The sequence below is a fragment of the Phlebotomus argentipes genome, unplaced genomic scaffold (assembly GCF_947086385.1).
Source record: "Phlebotomus argentipes unplaced genomic scaffold, Phlebotomus argentipes genome assembly contig_2, whole genome shotgun sequence".
Lineage (NCBI taxonomy): Eukaryota > Metazoa > Arthropoda > Insecta > Diptera > Psychodidae > Phlebotomus > Phlebotomus argentipes.
The window spans coordinates 4,110,034-4,130,763 of NW_026776162.1; the positions used below are offsets into that span (position 1 = coordinate 4,110,034).

Genomic DNA, 20,730 nt, shown 5'->3' on the forward strand with positions numbered 1-20,730 from the left:
CACTTTCCCATGATCTTGCGCCAGATAGGAAGATGTTGATGATGGCACTCGATAGAGTCCTGCCGGGATAGTGAATTGCATTCGAGTTGAGATATGCAAAACTGAATAAGGATAGTCTGTCTGCAAAGCAGTAGTGAAGAGATTAAAATACTGGGCATGCCTTATCTGTCTCGATTTCATATCATTTATGCTCTTTGTAAGTCAATAATTCAGAGTATTAGAAGTTATTTACTGTCTAGAAGTTGGAAAGTTCTATTTTTCTCTAGAACCACTTCAAAATCTCACGTAAGTTTGCACTTCCTTACTAAGTGTCATTAAAAGTTTGAGTAAGTGGATAAATTAGACCCCGCCCATTTGCATGCCCCGCCTTCTTATACTTCTCTTCTCTTCAAAAAGAGTAGGAATGAAAAATAATACAAAATGTTGGAGTTCTTACAAGCTTTGTTTGCATATTTCACAAAATACCATTCTATCTGCGAGAGATTAACCATGTGGACCATATCATTAATCAATTTGGAGAGTGCTTTTAATTTTCTTCCTCATCTCAGTGGGGTGTGTGCGAATGATCACATTTTGCTTGTTAACAAGTCTCGCCGTGAACGACGAGTCTATTTATCTCAATTTCCACGAAGAAAATCAAATTATAGTGCCATCAAATCAGCAAATAGCAATTCTCTTCCATTTATCGATGGCTGCTGCAAGATCAGGCGGAGGGTCGCTTCGCACTCGTGCATCGCAAGGCCCAGAATTCGATTCATCATTGTGTGTAACATTTCTGTGCATTTTGAGGAAATGCGCACACAAAAAGCATTATTTGTTCAACAGGAGAGAAGCGATTTGGGGTGAGAAGCAGCGCATAATCGAATTTATGCCAATGCCGTTTGATATTAATAAATGCCAAAATGTCCGAGTCATGCTGAAGCGAGGGTGCCGGAGAATCAACTAAATGGTCTCACTCACTGGAAATTGATCCAATTAGTCGGACCATCGACGATCGCGCGAGTGCGCGTGAGAAAGAAGTCAGCAGCATCAGAGAGTTTTTGGTGAGTCGCAATTTGAGGGTATCTTTTCAAATAATATTTTTATTAATTGATTTTCATTTATCTCATTTCAATTATAATAATTCTCGCCGTTTTATTGTTAGTTTAGAGATCATTACATTACAACATATATATACATATACAATTTAATTTATTAATCATTCCTCATTTTATGCCTTCAATCATTTCTCTCTCTCACACATCTGTCCGTTTTCTTCGGGATTGCGTAGCCATAAATTTGCCATTAAACAATTTATTGGGTACTTTTTTCTCTTTTCCTTCTTTTTTTTATGCTTTTATCGAGATTTTTCTGAGACATTTTTACGCTCTGACATGATCACAATTTCCATTTTTTTCACTTCATTTTCTTTAAATATAAATAACTGCTGGGCTTGTCTTTGCAATATATCTTGTGAATTAGGGTATTTTTCACTCTCACTGTTTGCATGAATATATAAAGGAAGAAAATACTTATCGTGGAATGATAAATCAGAGTGGGAATGTTTCTTATGCATTACTGGATTTTTTTTCTTTTGTTAAATAAATTCGATTAAATTTTCCATTATCGCCTAAACACTAACGTACTTTAATATTTTTTTTTGTTCTTTTCTCTTCTTCACCTCCTCAAAATGCTGCATTCTATTGAAAGCATTCCTCATCCTCGATAAATCCAATTTATTTACACTACATTGTATATAGTAAATGTCTTTTATTCACCTAAGGTCTGTCTTTAATTAATCCTCATTTAATTTAGTGTTAAGTAAAATCTCAATATTTTCTTTTTTTTTTACAAATTTCCAAGTTGCCTCTAATCTATGAAGAATCTTCCTTTTTTTGCACAAAATATTACAATTCACCACGAAAGTCGAAGAGCAGGATGGGCTAAAGAGTTCAGTGGGATGTGAGCGAAGCCTCCTATTGCCTCATGTCGTCGTCCATGCGACACCTCTTGCGGCCGCTCTCGCCCAAGTCCAGACTCTCGGAATCACTATCGATGGGTTCACTGCAGTCGCCGTCACCGTCGCCCAGTTCCTCCTGTTTTCGCTTGGCCGTGGCCATTTCGGCTGCATGCTTCTTGCGCCACTTTGTCCGTCTGTTCTGAAACCACACCTGAAAGGCAAGAGGAGGAAGGACTGCGTGAGATGGGCATAAAAAGTTGTGTGTTAATTGAATCACATTTTATGGCGTTCAACGAGATGGCAAAAGTGGAATTTTGTGAAATTAAAATACACCAACAGGGAGAGAATCAGCAAAATATGACTGTTTCCCACTCTGATACAGAGTTGAATGGCAATTATCACGAAGCTATCTAGAAGAGATGCTGATTACTCTTTGTAATTGCCCAGAATTTTACACTCTCCCAAGTATTTTACATTGAATTTATACATGAATCGCTATTAAATGCGCAATTATCGTAGAGAAACGATGAGCGAAGATGATGTAGAGTTGAATTTAATTCCCTCAATCTTCAATTTACGCTGTTATCAACTCTGCGACGGGGTGGCAATTTAGAGAAAACCACCGGGGAGCAACTTTTTGGTCCCCACTGGGTGAGAGATGTGGTGTAAAATGAGAATCACACACGAGTTTGCCTTAAAAGTCACCCAAAATATTGCCCAGGGAGCGGAATGAGGGCCGGAGAGGAGGTTACTGTGGCAGATTTCAGTCGCAGCTGCGGCCCAAGATAATGTTCAGAAAACCACCCTTAATGATGTACGTACAGTCTGTTGAAAATTTACGAATTTCATATTTTGCAGTTATGAAATTGACATTCAGCTCTCAGTGAGAGAAGCACCCATCACTTCTGAAGGAGACGCAGAAGAGCAACAACCCCCGCTAGATGGAATAATTGATTGTATGTACACAATCTGAGACATTTGAGAGCATTTGGACGATTTGTTGCCCTCTCAGTCTTTGTGCGAGGGCATTTTTCAACCCCTTTCGAATGTCCTGTTTATACATTATTAATGAAGAACATTAATAACGTTTATTTGAGATTAAATAAGGCAAAACAGCCACAGAGTTTTATCGAGGATTTCCTGCTCGCGCCGCCCCACGACTATTCCAGGGCGAGAGAGGTTATTAAAATGAGGGAAAAAGGATTTATAAATGCTCATTTAATCATATTTCATTGATGTGTCTCTTGTAAAGTATTTTCAATTTATCTAGACTCTTTGCCGAATGGATTATCTCTTGAATGTACATTTTTTTCCTTCGAGTCCTTGGAGAAAGTTTCGGTTTGATGCTATCATCGTAAAAATCATCAACTTTCAACGAAATAAACCACCCCCGAAGGGGTAAAACATAAACTTTAAAGGGTTTGTGCTGTTTTTATTTACTCCTCTTTTCTTTCTTGAATTTTTTTCCACCCGTTTTATGTCCTCCTTCGTGCGAGATGAGCTGGATTTTAATTAAAAAAGTACCATTGTGCATGTTTTACCGGTATCTCATCTCAATGGTGGACACACGACCCACGGATTCATGCCCAGAAAGGGGTTCATGATGTCTCTGTGCGGTTGAATGGGGCTCAAGTCGAGCGCTGGAACAGTGATATTTAATTTTTTTACGCCACTTTTATGCCTCACCTCCGTCCAAATTATTATTCTTTCTCCTCCAAAGCCACCCCCGAATCACCCCTTCTTGTGCAATTTGCAGCAAGAAGCACCGCTTTTTTAATCTCTTTATGCTAATGCAGCCCACACCTTTTCTCCCCATACAGCCGCAATCCGAGAGGGTGAGGAGAAAAATCATAGAGAAAAATTCTGTTATAATTGTTGAAAATTAAAATAAATTGCAGATGGTGGAATTACATCTTTCCGTGCTGTATCAGTTGACAATCTCGGGTATAACATTGTACAATTTCATTTGGAAAATCACACTTCGGAAGTTCGTCTTCACCCTCCAATTAATTTTCATTTGTGCCCCCGCGAGGGAGGGATGGCGAGGAGATTAAAATTAATATTGTACTCACGCAAGAGGATTTTAATTATGCGACACACAATTATCCCTCAAATGGCACGAAAAAGGACAATCTTTTGCTAGCAGTTGAATTATTTTCACTGCCTCCGGCATCGTTTTCTACAACATAATTATGTTTCTTCGCTCCTGATTGCCAGTCTTGGTGAGATTTTCATGTTTTTGCTGGTGTAATTGAATTAGAATTTAATACAAAGGAATCATTAATCCTTTGGAAAGCGATGCTCTACGCACAGGGATGAGTTGGGCCACTGATGTAGACGACATTCTAATCGTGATGTTTAAACTTAAACATGCATATTCGTTTTCATTTCATTATCAAATATATGGCAACACGCTCGTTAACTCCCTATCTTTGATCTCAATTTGAGAGTCACTCCCGAGTGTGACAGCATTTGATTCGGTCAATTTAATCTTCTGGGTTAATTTGATTCTGGCGAAGGCAAGTGGTGACGATTTAAAATTCTCTCCCTGATGAACCAAATCCCAGTAGCCACCCCAGCAACACACACATTAGACGAATGACTTTGCCGCCACAGCGCAAGAGCCCCTCGAAACTGATGACTCTCGATGGGGTGTCGTGCGCACACCCCTCAATCAGATAGTGATTTAAAATTCCTCACTTTGGCAAATGTGTTTTGCCAGATCGACCAGCGTTATCGCGCTCTTTGAAAGTCATGTTGGCGCTCTTCAGCCGGATGCAATTGTCTCAACATGCCGAGGAAGGATTTACAAATTACGCAGCACTTTGCACACTCCCGAAAATCTTCTTACCACACACAGATATGTGTGGCTCTTCTTCTGGTCCTGTGTGGGGTTCGGATGTGGCCTGAGATAATTTGAGTTTGTATGCTGGAGGGCGAATGGAGCATTGGCAGTTGGAAAATGTGAATGATTTGTATTTCTTCGCGCGATTTTTGCGGTTTCGTGTGGGAAAAAGGCATGAATCAAGTCCTGAATACTGAAACAATTCATTCGATATTTTGGGAAATCCATCTCTCATCCCACCCTCTGCCACCCGCTCGTGCCTACATCCCAATGGCCATGGTGGTAAACAACCATTCGTGCAGGAGAAATATTTCATTGGACATCGCAGCGCTACACCAGCGAACGATGCGGGATAAATCATTTGGCAGCAAATCATCGTTTGGGCGAGCCGAGGAAGCAAAAAAGGGGCCACCAGGAAGATAATACATAATTTCCACGATATCAGCTATCAATATTCCGATCGCATATCAAATTTGATTTAAAATCGCCATGAAACCATAAAACACATCGAAAAAATGTGCAAAACTATACACACAAGGCACGTCGTAAAATAAAATGAAGCGCTCTGGGAGGGTGAGATCATGGCATTTCTATCTCCCCCTTTTCGGCTCCTATGCTGAGGTCCCCAATTGAATGGATTACGAAGCAAAGATTGAAACATTTTTGCTGACGGGGCCTCTGATGAGCAAGACAACAGTGTGGCAAAAATATCATTGCGGATGTGACGTGCTCGGGGTTGATTGAAAGGAATGCACAAATTAAATTCCTGCACAATAGGAAGAAAGTGCTCACATTGATTGATCATCACTTTGCTACTTTTACTGCTTCACCGCTATTTGTGTTGCATATAAGTGGACTTATAAACCAAAGCCAAACAAATAATCGTTTATACAGAAAGATTGCTTTTAACTTGAACTAGGAAAAATTCTAATGAAATTTCATGGTATAGGTACTAAAATCATTCGGAGGTTTTTGAGAATTGCAAAATGAAGCTCTAAATATTTATCAAATTGTAAATTAACAATGAAACCAATAATTTTTTTACCGAGATAAAATGCACATTAATTTAATAGGCAATAAAACAATTTTTAATTGCAAAAGTTATGCGACAATTCCCATAAATAACTGTTATATGAGACAGAATAAAAATAATAATTTCCGCTTCATTGCTCCAATAGCATTCAAGCGTTGTTAATAAAAATAAAGAATTGATTTCACATGAAGGTTTACGCGGAAAAATGAATGGAACTCTATTTGATGTTCAACCCCTTTTTTCCCATATTACATTGCAACATTTTTCCACCCTCGAATCACTCTTAATGCAATTAAGTGCGCGATTCTCTCCGAAGATGATCGCGTTTTCCGCATCTTGTCTGAGTGTTTTTATAGAAAATAATTTCATTATGGATGATTTCAGTGAGCTGAGAGATGGGATGACCATCATTAATCTATATTATATTTCACCATATCAGACGCTTAATGGCGTATAATTGTGAGTGTGAGGGAATTATGAGATTTAAGTTGAAGTGTTGGGTAAAAACGTTCAGTGATTTTGTACATTTCAGCACAAAAGTGACCCAACAAAGACGCTGGAATGCCAGCGAAGACGCTGAGGGAGACACAAGTCTGAGACTCTTTCCATTCTTCTGCCTCTCTCGCGGTGTGTATTAACAATAAATGATGACTTTTATTTACCAGGGGTTCCGCGCCCGAGCATTCAAGTGATATATGATGGAAGCACGCATGTCCCAACACAAAAGCTCACCGAATTTCACACAGATTTGATGTGAGAGTAAATCACCTTTAATGAATTGGGGTTTAATTGAAATTTTATGATGAAGAGCCATGGCGGAGAAGAAAAGCTCTGCGGTTGGTTTTCAACCCGAAAAAAAGTCAACAATAAATGTCACTCTGCCTGGCGGAGCGAAAGAGACCAAAATAATGGAGTTGAATGGCGTCAGGGAGAATCATCGTGGTGCCCCTCATATATCCCCCAGCAGAGCGCAAAAGGGGGTGTTAACGCGCATTGTGCAGCTTTTCTCTCCCCCGGGAAGAGCCTTTTTCCCGCCACTCTCGCGAGCCATCCCTGCACACGGCTTCCCGATGGGGGGATTCTCTGTCGAAGGACTGTGCAAAGGGGGAGAGAATGAAAGACGATTCGGTGGCAAGGCAACCCTGGAAGAGTGCCCGAGAAAAAGGGGTGGCGAAAGATTTACCGACACTGTTACGTCCGACCACAATGTGGTTGTGTCATTTTTCAATTGCAACGCATTTTCCATGGGCACGAGGAAAGCTATTGTGTATGTGTGTGAGCAAAGGGAAAATTGCACTTGGCATGGAAATGGGCAAAAAGCAAGGGTCGAAGGATTTTTTAATAAACATGTTTGGTTGAGGAAAAAGCACCATTATATGTATGTGAAAAGGGAATCTCTGTATCGAGATAAATAACGCATCTCAATTTGCATTTTGTGGCATTTTTCCACACATTTCATCCCCGCACAAAAGCCATTTTTTCCCCCGTGGGGTGGAAATAAAACTCTGGGTCGTATTGCGAAAAACTGCAAGATTTATGTAAATTAAATCACAGATATCCACGTAAATGCTGCATTTTTGCGTCAAATTCGATATTCAATTTTTTACTACCCTTATCGAGATAACGTCGCGAATTTTAATTGGAAGCCAGATACTGGACAATGAAACATTTCCATTGCACAGCGCTATTTGCCTGGGAAATATTTTTCCAACAGTCCGTAAGGGGCAAAGCTCTATTAGAACGAAACTTTTTTCATCATAATATTTTACTCGGAATTTTTCGGCCATTATGCAATCCTTGAAGTGCAATATTGCACGACATAAGAGGCTTAAGAGGAAATGTTGCATGTCCATTAATTGTGTAGAGTGCGAAAATCAATTAAACGAGTGCAATCGTCTCAATTGGCTCTAAGAGCCCATCAATAAACACATAATAAGCCTCTGGAAGTCATGATTTCCGCTCACACCACGCATTTAACTCAATTGATGCTCACCCCTTGGGTGCTGGTGAATCTAAATCCTATAAATTAACTTCTCCACCATGCATTTCCGCCTTCGGAGACACACGGAGCGGAACAATGGCACCAAGAGGGTTTTACAGGCGTCGAAATACGTCTTTTGTGCAAAACTCCTCACCCACAACCCCCGTGGCTTTTCATCCGAATCACCCTCAATGGATTTCCCGGTGCACTGCTAAACGCTGCTAAATTAAGCGTTTCACTTACATGAGTAAACTAAGAGTCAACAGACCACCCTCTCTATTTTCCACCCTATCGCAAAAACGCCGAAAGGGGAGGCGATAAATCGCCTTCAAATAAGATCAAGTCCAGAGTCTTAATTTACAAAACACAGCCACCCAATTGGATATGTTTTACACTCAGTGTCAAACCCCCAAAAACGACACTCTCTGGCCGGGGAGGAAATTAATTATCAGATGCAATAATCATAAAAGGATTTTGGTCAATGAAGAGATGTGTTTGTCGATGAACCTAAAAGATTAGTGTGTGGAAGCCACTAATGAAATGCTTGAGAAACCCTAATCCCGAAAGCAAATACCAATGTGTTTTGCTGAATAATTCCTCCAAGTTATGCCAATGACCATCTCGAATTACCGCACATTCTTGAGATTATTGGATTGTGTTTTTATCCCAATTCCAAAGTAAAGTGTTCAAGACATTGAATTTGGACTTAATGGAATTTTCATCTTTTGAGGAAATTGGAGATGATTCAGCAAATCGCTTGTTCAAGGATATGTTTTTTGGAAATGAAATTCATGCGGAAGGACATACAATTGAGGAAGTATTTCAATTCTTTAGTGTTTGTTTAATTTCAATTTCAATTATTGATCGCATTGGATATAATTAAATGAAATGCAACAAATGTACCAACAATTTACTCATTCGGTCACAACACCAATCGATGGTCCCAAAATGTCCAGAAACAAAGTGAGAAATTAGAGTGTGTACTGTGTTTTCCCGGGGCTGAACGCCTCAGGGATGTGAGTGTGGGGTGGAAATAATTGCGTGCAAACATTTAGAGATTAATAAATCAGAGGCCAAATCATTTCATTACATTGATTAAATGGCGCGAAGTGGAAAACATGGGGATTTCGCTATTGTGCTGATCGCAAATCCTTACCAATTGCGCCAACCATTGACACTCACGAGGGGCCCTCGGTGTCCCAGTAAATTTTCCTCCTGCTGAAGCGCGCCTCCTCGTCAGGAATATTGCCTCAATGGCGTGGATTTTGGGTGGCGCTCGACGCCTGTTTATTGCGACATATGCGTCTATAATCTTTCGTAATACCGTAATTGATACCCTTCGAGGCGCTCAGAGCCCAACGCCACGGAAATTTATATACAACAGTGGCTCATTGCATTTAATCATTTAGTCCCGTACAAGCAATCCGGGGCGGGCGGGGCGCTGCGCCGGGATGCTTTGCATGTGCAGCCAAGGGTGCCGACTCTCCTGGGGATGGTGTGAGGATATGGATGGATGTCGGAATGGGCTGTCAATAGCACGTGGTCAATGCCGACAGCATTTGATGGCAGTCAATCATTTTGATTGTATTTATGACGACACCGGACGACCAAGGCGTCACAGCGGGCGGACTGCTGGGTGGGCTTTTTGCGCCTCGCATTTAATCGATTTTGGAAACTATTTCTGGCACTTTGGTTGAATTTACTGCCAGAGACATCAATGACTTCTCCTGCACTTTCTGCCCCATGATTAACAATAAATTTTGATTGATTTATTGAGCACCGTTTGATGGAATAGCGCGCTCCTTTTTTTGCTCTCATCCCTGAGATGGTCATCGCATAAATCATCACCACAACTCCTCAACCACTCCTCATGGATCAATTTTTGCTGTGTCTGTATGTGTGTGTGTGTTTGTGTGAAATCCATTAAAAATCGCACCGTTTAGTCATTTACATATCAAAATACTCATATTTCTCCGCGATATAAAGAGCGACTAATTAACTGCGCGCCTCTCAAACGCAATCACACACGACGTGGGGTTTTATTGCTACATTCACCCCTTCGAGAGATAATTGAAAGTGCGCCTTGCTCTCAGTTTATCATATCATTTGTTACGCATTTTAGCCAATAAAAGGGGTGAATTATCTATTTTAGCCTCATTCTGAGCTGAAAATCCCATAGAAAGGCAACTTTTTGGAATAGATTTCTGTCGACAGGGTTGAAATGGACAAAGGGATTCTGCAAATTGTTCCATATGTGACTTCCAGATTTAAGGGATCAAACATTGCGGAATATTTCTAGGTGATTCACTTGAATCAACTGTATTTTATCCACGAAAGAATTTAGCAGTGCAACAATCCATCGCCCAAAGGGAAAAGAATACACCGACTGAACATGTGTGACCTGGGAAGGGATTTTCCGCAGTATTCCCCGAAAAATTGGGGTGGATTTTTTGTTTCTGTGTACCCTTGGAGCATTTCACCACTTCATTTTATATTCCCTGCCCTTCAGACTCGCCATGACCCATTATTTGTGGCATTTTCTGTGTCTTATTTATTGCACAGAATGATAAATTGGCGGACAAAAAAATTTCACGAACTTTCTTGCCACTTATTGCCTGGGAATCTAGCTTACCTTCACTTGAGATTCTGTCATTCCCAGGGCGTAGGCCAATTTGGCTCTCTCCGGACCAGCCAAATATTTGGTCTGCTCGAAGGTCTTCTCCAGGGCGAATATTTGTTGACCACTAAATGTAGGCCTCGTGTGTTTCTTCTTGCCATCTTTGTCGTGCTGCTGGTGTGACTGGGAGAGACTTCCTGCCACTGCAAAGAGAGAGAGTGAAGGGAGAAGGAGATTTAGCACAGCGCGAGCAAATAAACAATTTCGCCTGGTAACATTGTCGTTGGGTGAAACATTATGAAATTGCAGGAAAACACAGAATACAATAGCAATAGTCATAAAATATCCGGATATGCCCAAGTACAGAGAGGGGAGAGATTGCTGTAATTCCATCGATGAAGTAAACACGAGGTGGAAAACCCAAAACATCATCTCCACTCAATCCACATGGTATTTGTGCGTCAACCCCACATCTGCGCTCGCACGCTTTTTTCCGCCCTCAATGCCGCACTGTTGGTGGGCGGAAGAGGCACCCTCTGATGCTGATGCTTGGCATTTTTCCACTCCTCCCACGACAAGAGCTTTTCCCTCCATTTCCTCTGGGGGCGAGAGGGTGTATAACACGAAGAAAATTGCACAAGAGCCCCTCCGACGACCAAGAGGGAGGCTGAAGAGAGTGCGTGAACAAAAAAGACACCATGTATCTCTCCACCCCATGGCTTTTTGCTTCCCTCACGCCAAGTATGCTCAACTCACAATCCCCGACCATTTCCCCAGATGTGTAAGTCTCGGGGAAGGATAAAAAAATAATAAGGATTTTTTATCCTCAATTGAAACATAGGATTTAGAGATTTGAATTTAGCCTCTTTATGTATAAAATATTCTGACTCTCTGGATGGAATTTTTATATCGACCATGTGGAGTGGGGCGTTTTGTGTTTGCACAAAATTAATTTGAAAAAATGAGCACAACTTTTCGTCAAGTGTAAGCACAGCGGCGAGAGCTGAAAGACACATAGATTTAAGAACTTTCTATTCATTCCAATCCTCGCAAGATGTTTGCTTTTTGATTAAAGCAAATAATGCCGCTCCATTTGGCAACAACTAATTTACACTAGTTTATATTCTTTATCTAGAAATCGCTGCGAATCACTCAACTCTGATTGCGAGACAAAGAAATTCACATGAAAAAGACTAATAAAAAGCTCTATTTTAAATGCTGGCGATGAAGACCAAAAGGTGATGACTAACATCATCAACACAGTGTTTTTTTTTGCCTCCACCTCCAACCATCATCTCTCCTTTTAGAGCTTCTGACAGCAAACCCCTGAATATGCTGTGAATGATTTCTCCTCAGGAGATTGTTGACATTTTCATTTGAAGACTGGTGAAGCATGACTGGCTGTTTGTGCTCGCACCAATTGATCAATTGACTCCACAGATATTCTCACGGACTTGCAAAGTGCTCAAGAAGCCTCCTGGCCACAGACCACAAGGCGTTGTTGAACAAATAACACTCGCCTGATGGCATCATTAGGGCCAGACAAGTGAATATCGCGCGTTTTGGCTGCCCATTTGGCATCCACACGAGGGAGCCGTGAAAGACAACAAATACGCGCTCAGCAGCCATTTTGGTCATCATCTTTTGTGTCTTTTCTCACTCTCATCTACAAATACCCGCGAAGATCTTCATACTATCCGACTCAGTCTCACGATCAGGAGTGGGAGAAGAAAGAGCGATGGGAGCTTGAGTGATGATTGGAAATGAATTCCTCTGCCATTCATCACTTTTTCAGCTATTCCTACTTTTGACTGATGAATATTAATTGTGTGCTTCTGCCGAAATTTACAATTAGAGATGATTTTAATGAGTTCCCCAATTGTGGGAACATTCTTCCATGAAGATGCGCTGGTTGGAGCAAAACACACTCGATAAGGAGCGTCAATTGCACGGGATTTCTCCATATATTTGGAGCATCATAAGTCCACCAATCGACAAAATGGGTGAACAGTGCGCGGGAAGAGAGAGCGATGAGTGGTGAGATGTCGGAAAGCGGAAGTGGGTGGTGCGACGCCGGCGTGGAAAAAGCCCCATAAGACATCCACATACAGACAGAGAGAAGATAAGTGAGTGTCGAGATGCCTCGAGAATGAGGTGCTTCTGCAACTGCAAAATTCCTTTGATATTGATTTGCGGGAAAACTTCCGCAAAAGCTTCCCTTTTGCCGCATTTTTCATTGCGCGCGGGGGCGGTGAAAAAGCTCCCCCCAACAGATCGATGAATTTTGCTGCGAAGAGGGAAAATCACGCGAGATAAATCACAACGCGAGGGGGTGTTTGGGGAAAAATTCGCTTGTCGGAATGAGAGATTACATAAAATGAATATAAATTAGACATAGAAGATAATTGTGTATATGGGATCTCCTATCTAATTACATCATCAGCATATTCTCAGTATGAACCTCTTAAATGAATACAATTACAATTGGAGCAATTAAAATGTGGTTTCTCCCAGCCAGAAGCCCTCCTCACATCTCCTCCGAGACACCCTTGAGGCGTGCGCTACATAGCATCCCTCCGCACCCATCCTCCGCGTCGCAAATGTAAAACCATTATTTTCTGAATCCCAGACTTCTCTGCATAATTTCCACCATCATCATTTTCCATGTTGTCAGCCTCTCTGTCTCCCTCATGCTGACTGCCCGGAGACTACAACGCCGGAGCGAAAGAGATACACTCTCGCCTCCGTTACTGACGATGATGGGGAGACTATGAAAGCTCTTTTCTCCATACACCGAGAGCCGGGGGTGGTTTTGGTGAAGTGGTAAATCCCCCATAGAAAGCCAGAATACATATGTACTTGACGTCGTACGAGCCATTTCCATGCTATTCGCCTCTTTATATTCCATGTCTCCACTTATGTTTTATCATCCGCTCCCTATTATGTACAACACATGTACGTGAATTCCTGCTGATTCTTCAACCCAGCACCACCATCTCTCACCCTGTCAGCTTCTGGGCTGTGCTCCAGGAAAAATTCCCATAAGCTCTTCAGCTGTGGATCGTGAGTTAGGACATCTCTATTTAATTGAGCAAAGTAATCGAAAAAGAAAAGAATTTTAGATGTCAACTGATAAGATGTCAAATCGCACAATAATGAAACAATCCTTTCATCTGACACAATGTTGGAGCATCACGATCATCATAAATCCCCATTCCATTGCAATCTCCCTTGACCCGCGCACACCAGCATTTCAAGAGGGCAGTTTATGGAAAAATCCTCGCTTGAATATAAATTTGACTCTATCAAATATTTTATTGCTTGTACAGCATCGAAAATGTTGCTCCCTGGAGGCCAATGGGGAGGCTACTGAACGTGAGCAAACACTTCTTTAATGGTAGTCGGTAATTAAGGAATTAGTAGCGTGCCATTAAGGGTGGAATCCATAAAAATGGTCGTTAAACGGGCAAAATGACCAATTGAAACAAGATAAATATGCAACAAGGGATCCCCTAAGACCCACCTTCGCCCGATATGAATCACCCCCTGGCCGAGGAAATCAATTCACCAAACTATCATGTCTCGGAATTGCTTTATAAAAGTATGCGATGGGAATAGAAAGAGATCTTGGCGTCGATAGCATCGACGCCATTAGATGATCACAATTGCCCTTCTGTGGCGCGCACAGGGATGAAGTTGCGAGCAAAGAGGGTGACTGACCAATTAGAGTGTATACTCTCCAGAAGGAGAAGAAAGAGTCTCTCTTCCTTTCGCATTCTCTTGGGAACAATGAAATTGAGTGAAAAGCAAGAAGTCTCCCTGCGCAACTTTGGATACCCTTCATTTGCCACCGCATCATATCGTAAAAGGGTTGACAAGCAATTCTCCGCTTATGCCATTTCACCGGCATTCACTCTCAACTTGTGAAATGGGGTGAGCCAATTTTGATATTAATTGCCACAATGGGAGGGGAGAGACAGAGGAGGGGGATTGGTTAATGCTTTATTGCTGCAATGATAGCCCCTGACTTGAATGTGCACTCAGACGAATGGCGATATCCGTAGTTCTGGAAATAAACTTGAAATATGACTGACCGTAAAAGTGGTTTAAAGTGTCATTTGGTTCTCCACTTTTGAAATTCCATCATTTCAGTATTTTATCAATTGCATTTGAGAATGCGGAGTTCATTGCAAATTCAAAATTTCTCTGAAAAACCACAATTAAATTAAAATTTCTGGCGAATCACAAATTTGTATGATTGAAAACAATCTTCAAACATTATATTCCTCCGGAAAAACCAACTTTCCCTCCGGTAAATTACCCAACATTGCTTTCTGAAGTATTATGCGATAGATTAGAAGTCACTCAGGGAGTTTTGTCTAGGCACGAAGGGTGGATTTGAAATACAATTTCAGACGGAGGGTTTTAATTAAATTAAGATAGCCCTCCCATACTGATCCTCCGACATGCTAAGCACCTCCCCGTCCAGCAATCATCCACCAGGTCTGTCGGAATGATAGAATTTGCCAAAACGTGAGACCACCTTAAATATTAATTTGCCTGTATTCGAAACAATATCCCCAAGCCAACATTAACCTTTAGTCGCCCAGGCAAAGTGCCGGGGATTCGAGTAGACAGGCAGAGAGAGTGAGGATATTTTGACCAATCCGATGAAATACGATTTTAGGAGCATATTGTGTGAGATTGGCATCTGAATGTCTCGGGGACACAACTAATTTTTGATACTCTATCAACATTAATTGAACGTAGCCAAATATCAATGCCATGTTGGTATTCTCATTGGGCACACATGTCAAAGAAATCAAGTGAAATCAATAAATTCCCTCTCACACGCTCTTTCACTGTTTATTGAACAAACAACAAATCAAATACAATATCAAACGATAAAGTGAAATAATGAGATGACCGGAGAAACACTTGAAATAATATTGGGTGTACTGATCGCTGTTTGTTTATCCGCCTCTTCTTTCGTCTCTTTCCGCTCTTTCTCTCTCGCTCTATTCGTTCTAGTGAATAAGCAATTTTTAAATAAGGTTCAATTAAAGGATCTCTCAATTCTTCATCACTTGAAATCTCCTTCAGCAAAAACACACATGCCCATTTCTCCCCTTGCATCGCACATCCAAACGGAGAATGATTTCGAGAATCGCATTGAAATCAATAATAAAACACCTCACTGGGCAATAAAATAAATATATGGAGGGGCAAATTAAAATGATGTATAGAGAATGAAATTCATTTCCTCAACACTTCACCACGATGCCATAAAATGATTTCAATTGCTCCCATGTTGGTCATTTTTATTTGATATTCGCCCCAGTTATTGTTTCGCCATTTCACTCTGGGCGTCTGCAAATATTCCACCATCTAGTGAAATATGTTATTTCTCTCTCTCTCTCCCTCCGTGAGATGCGTGTGGTATCGAAAAATGTGTACAGGAGCATAAAAGAGTCCCTTCAGCGTGGCCAAAAGCCCAATAACTCCATTCATTCTTCCCCCACCAGGCGTCTCCATCTCGCACAGTGGGGACGCCCGGTACTTCATGCACTAAACTTCCAATTATGCCACAAAAAAGGCACAATATGGCCCGGCGAGGGTGCTTCTCCCGGGGGAAAAGGAGACAAATGCCTAAAAGGTGATCCCCCAAGTGAGCAGAATAATAGCGATATAGTGAGAAACTTGGTGAAATTTTGATAACGTCATATAATGATCATTAGTTGTTTTTGGCGTCATTATCGACATATGACGTCGCATTAACAATACTGAGCACGTGATATGGTACATAGACACTGAATTGCCTCAATCTGCCGGAGCATCATTTAGAGCGAACGAGATGGGAGTGCGGGAGCCTTTAATTACTCCCCATGTTCGCTTTTGGATACACGAGAGAGAGAAAGTGTAAGCATATCAAATTGTCTGGCGTCGCCTCTACTTTCTCAAAACTTCAAAATAATTCTCTGACTGGCCCATCCCCGACTCTGTCCGCACTGATATTTGCCACGGAAGAGGGAAAAAAATCACGATATGGCGTTTATTTGGGATTTTCTCACGATTCACAATCTCTCCGTGTTGCTCTCGATCAATCAGCATGATCCTCATGGCATTAAAATCGTACTAAAGCAGTAAATTAATTTTGTTTCTGCTCGACACAAATTCCACTATAAAGTCATTAAATTGTGCCTCTCAATAGACACCCATTTTCGTTGGCTGCATTCAGGGGATATTCATTGAATGAATTGGACCCATTAAATCGTTTATACAGTGATTCTTGGTCAAATAAACCCCATTCTAGAGACTTTACATTTATATGAAATCAAGCAAAAAGCAGATTGATATTGCAAATAAAATAATTGACTTCTCGAACCCATTTTATTATCCTATTTCAGTTGAGTTCAAGACACATTTTGGGTTTTTCTTTTAAGATTTTAAAGGAATATTTTCGAAAAGAATCAATAAAACCAAAGAAAAGAATATGTATCTGTTGTTCTAATATAATTTTGCGACCGCAGTAAAATCACTGCAATTCCATCCTCAAATGATTGTCCTGCGGAAGGACAGTTGAGGTCCGGAAGGAGTGCGTGTGGTGAATATTAGGGTGGACCAATTGGGGAGAATTGAATAGAGACATGTTCCGGGGGAGACACAACGAGAATATGTACCATGATGGATCTAAATTGCAACTATACTCTGATAATAATGGATAATTGTGCAATTTGTATCACTCCGAACGTGATTTCATGCTACACTCCATGATGGATCATTGTGCAGATGGACACAGTAAATTTTGGCCTCCAGTGAATCTCAAATTGTGACCAATTGTTCACCTCTCCAGTGGGAACGTGGAGTGGTGACTCTGCGTGATAATTTTTGACCCACCCATATATATTTCGGAGTTGGGGTGGATTTTGCAACGAGATTAATTTGGGATTAGAAGTGGGCGTGGGGATAAATCACAGAGTCATCTCCCACCACGACTGGCGGCTAAATAATCAAATATGACACAGTATTTATCAGAAATGTATCGCTGCGATATAGCATGGAATATTGTGGACCATGTTCATAATATTTCCAACCATCTGTCAGCATTTATCGTGGAAATTAATTAAAATTGTATTGAATTGGTTGGTGTTTTGCGTCCGCGCACGACAAACATTGGGGACAAAACCCCGAAAAATATCTGAAACATTTGTTCAACACCTTCTATTAATAGTTGGGGATGTGTATATTGAGCGATAAATGCGCGATCACACACGATTGCCGATAATGATTGAGGCGTTATTAGTTAAATTAATGGCACGATTATCGCAATATGTACACATTAATATGCTCAATAATGTTGTCACGCTGATAAAAATGTCACCCACCCTCGACTTTCCTCCCACCAACGATTTAATTGCTCCCCTAATTTCCCAGTATAAACTCTGCGCCTCCCACCAAATTTCCCACCTTTTCTTCCCGCCTTTGCCAAGTCAAGGAAAGAAAGCGCACAGAAGAGAGACAATTATTCACGATCCCAGAAGTCAAAGCAGGAGAAGACGTGCCTTAAGTGGAATTGCGCGCAATAATGAGTATTATAATGGCACGTCAATTTTGGGGCAATAATTGCCTCCTTGAAAAGAGTGGGGTGACACCATATGGTGTGTATATGTTTTTGGGGCCTGTAATTAAGGTGTAATCGTCAAGTACCGGAGGAATAGATATAAATTTATTATTTTCTCACACAATTGCGGCGGTAAATTTTATACATCTAATTTAATTACACCCTCATTTAACACAATGAATTTTCTTTCATTTAATTTATTATCATGCGACTGAAAATGTCAAGTGTTTTACCATAAACAGCGCGCACCATCCAACATTTATTAACTCTCACACTTTTCCATCGCGAGCCAGTGTTTGCAATGAGAAATTGGGTCAATTTTGCACTTCCGGGCGGAGCTTTTTATCTTGCAATTTACACTCTTAAGAGAGAATTTTTTGGTAAAAAAAGACATCTCATTAGGCTATCCAAAAAACTTCGTAATTGATGAAAATGTCGTATAAAGTGCTTTTTGAGGCTAAAAAACATCTTAGGAAGCTTTAACAACTCTTAATGCAATTGACAAAGATGAGATTTATTGTCGGCAAGATTAAACCGAGAAATCATCTTCACACTTAATTGAATAGATTTTTAAATGTATTTTTTATAATAATTTTTAGAGGTCGCCTAATGAGAATGTTTATATTACGTATTATTATTAACAGTTATCAGAATTTAGGTGAGAGCAGGGCTACATTGGATGAAGTGTTTTAGCCCCGAATTCATCCAAAGCAGCCTGAATTATGTGAGTAGTTTAAGAGTACTTACTGGAACCAGCCAATCGATCCCGCCAAGCCATGGGATTCGCCACGAGTCCCTGAAGCCCGGGCCAATAGAGATGAGGTCTGTCCACCAGGGAGCCCGAGTGTGCCTTCAAAGGACCTTGCTGACTCTGCTGTAGATACTGAGCCATTCCAGCAGCGGCTGCAGCTATTGAGAATCTTGGCATGGCTCCTGAAATCAAAACCGTCACCCGTTAAGCATGAGAATGATATCAAGTTGCAGTGCATCTTGGCGTAGCAGCAAAAGGACGGGTTAATCTAATGTTCAGTTGGGGAGAGACAGAAGCGAAAGCCGTATATATGAAGTCAGGATCTACCTAGAAGGTCAGTGTTCGAGTAGCACTTACCGCCTGTCAAAGCACTGAGCCCTGCGCTAGTGACTGGCGGTGGTCGGGAGAGAATGTTGTCGATGCCGTGCGGATTGGCGGTCCCGGTTTGGTTGGACTGTGAGGGCGTTTGAGTGACTGCCGTGCCGCCGGGCGACTTCATTTCGGTCATAGAGTGCAGGGCTGCCAGGGGTGGGCCTAGGAAGCTCAGGGGCAGTTTGTGATCCAGCATGTCTGACACGTTCTTCTGCCCTGCCGACGGGTAGTCTAAACTTCGCCTCCCTGTGAGATTCTCCGGACTCCGCGATCCGATGCTATCGTTCTGCGGGCTGTGGTAGCCGGTGATGTCGTCACTCTTCTGGCTGAGGTACGACCTGGAGCTCTCGACGGGACTGTCCGTGTCCAGGCGCTTGCCCGCGCCGTCCGGGCTCTCGGGCGGTAGGTTGGGATGCAGGGGACTGTTGTCGCGACTTGTGGCGTAGTGCGGGGTGTCTTCGTCCCTGGATGAGGCACAATTTGTGTAGCCGACGTCTTGACTGTCGATATCTTTGGGCTGTGCACGGTCGTAGCAGTAGTCACTCAAATTGCCATCGCGATCGGCACCATCTGTTGCACTCACGACACCACCACTGACACAATTCCCACTCGCGCCCACAAACAGATTCACTGGACTATTGTTATTGTTGTTGCGAAACGCACTCGGATGGTGGTGATGATGATTCAATTGGCCCGACTGACAGTCAAACGGCACGGCACCGTTGCCGCCGCCCGTGGAGTCTCGCGTGTACCCAAAGCCACCGCCGAAGGAAAATCCATGGGAGCCCAGGAATGCGGGCGAGCGGAAGGCAGCCAGATTCAGCTGGGGCGAGGCGGCGAACGGAAACGGACTGAGATTGCCACCGAGGTGTGGAGCGACCAGTGCACCCAATTTGGGGCTATCAGAGCCCGTCGCTGACAGATACGGACTACCCAGATTGATGCTGAAGCTGCACTCAGGCTGGAGACTCCCCCGTTACATCACAGCCTCCACATTTCAGAATTCAAGTCCTTTTTCTCAGTTCCTAAATGCCCAAAATCTCAAGTAGCACTGAAACGCGTCGGGATCACTCCACTTCACATAGACTTAATCATTGAGCAGACTCTCAAGATCGACTTCAAGTCTCTGACGAGAGCTATTCGGATTTACAACTGACCCACTAGGCCTAACGTTAAGGAATGGAGTCCAACTGTCCAGAGACTCCTCTTGCCAGCGAGCTCTCGCCACAAGATTTCCAGCCACGCTCGCCGTCTCGCTCGGCTTCTGTACCCTTCTGAGTGGTTTCCATGGGAGACACGCGCGCCAGAAGAGGACCAACATCTGCGCCGTTCACCAACACAACGCCGGCCAGAGAGACACGCCTCCCGGAGAGGGCAATTGTATGAAGTATATTTGGTTTTGGGGTGGAGCGTTCGAGTTCATTACTTCCATCTCATTCTTATTTTTGTTATTTCCCGACGATTTTTTTGCTAAAGGATAATAAAATCGTATTTTCCATTTATTAATAATCTTCGAGAGCGAGAGAGAGAGAGAGAAAGAGAGCGTTCAGAGCCCCCATGGCTACAGCATA

At 42.1% G+C, this 20,730-nt stretch overlaps 2 protein-coding genes across 2 annotated transcripts in view; both read right to left on the bottom strand.

Moving 5' to 3' along the window:
* LOC132264934 (large ribosomal subunit protein eL33) overlaps positions 1-20,730 on the bottom strand; it is a 69,501-nt gene that overhangs the window by 38,392 nt on the left and 10,379 nt on the right. The gene's annotated exons all lie outside the window — the stretch shown is intronic.
* Positions 1,108-20,480, bottom strand: LOC132264795 (homeotic protein empty spiracles). Its single transcript, XM_059765118.1, has 5 exons — positions 20,331-20,480; positions 19,145-20,120; positions 18,784-18,969; positions 10,431-10,618; positions 1,108-2,150 (listed from the first exon to the last, which is right to left on the bottom strand). Exons 1-5 carry the CDS (start codon positions 20,478-20,480, stop codon positions 1,956-1,958), a joined length of 1,695 nt encoding a protein of 564 aa, XP_059621101.1. The 3' UTR covers positions 1,108-1,955.

Coding starts and splice junctions, on each gene's coding strand:
- LOC132264795 (XM_059765118.1), bottom strand. CDS start 20,480: ATGTTGGTCCTCTTCTGGCGCGCGTGTCTCCCATGGAAACCACTCAGA. Junction 10,619..18,783: donor GGATCGATTGGCTGGTTCCA/GTAAGTACTCTT, acceptor CTCTCTTTGCAG/TGGCAGGAAGTCTCTCCCAG. Junction 2,151..10,430: donor TGACAGAATCTCAAGTGAAG/GTAAGCTAGATT, acceptor CTTGCCTTTCAG/GTGTGGTTTCAGAACAGACG.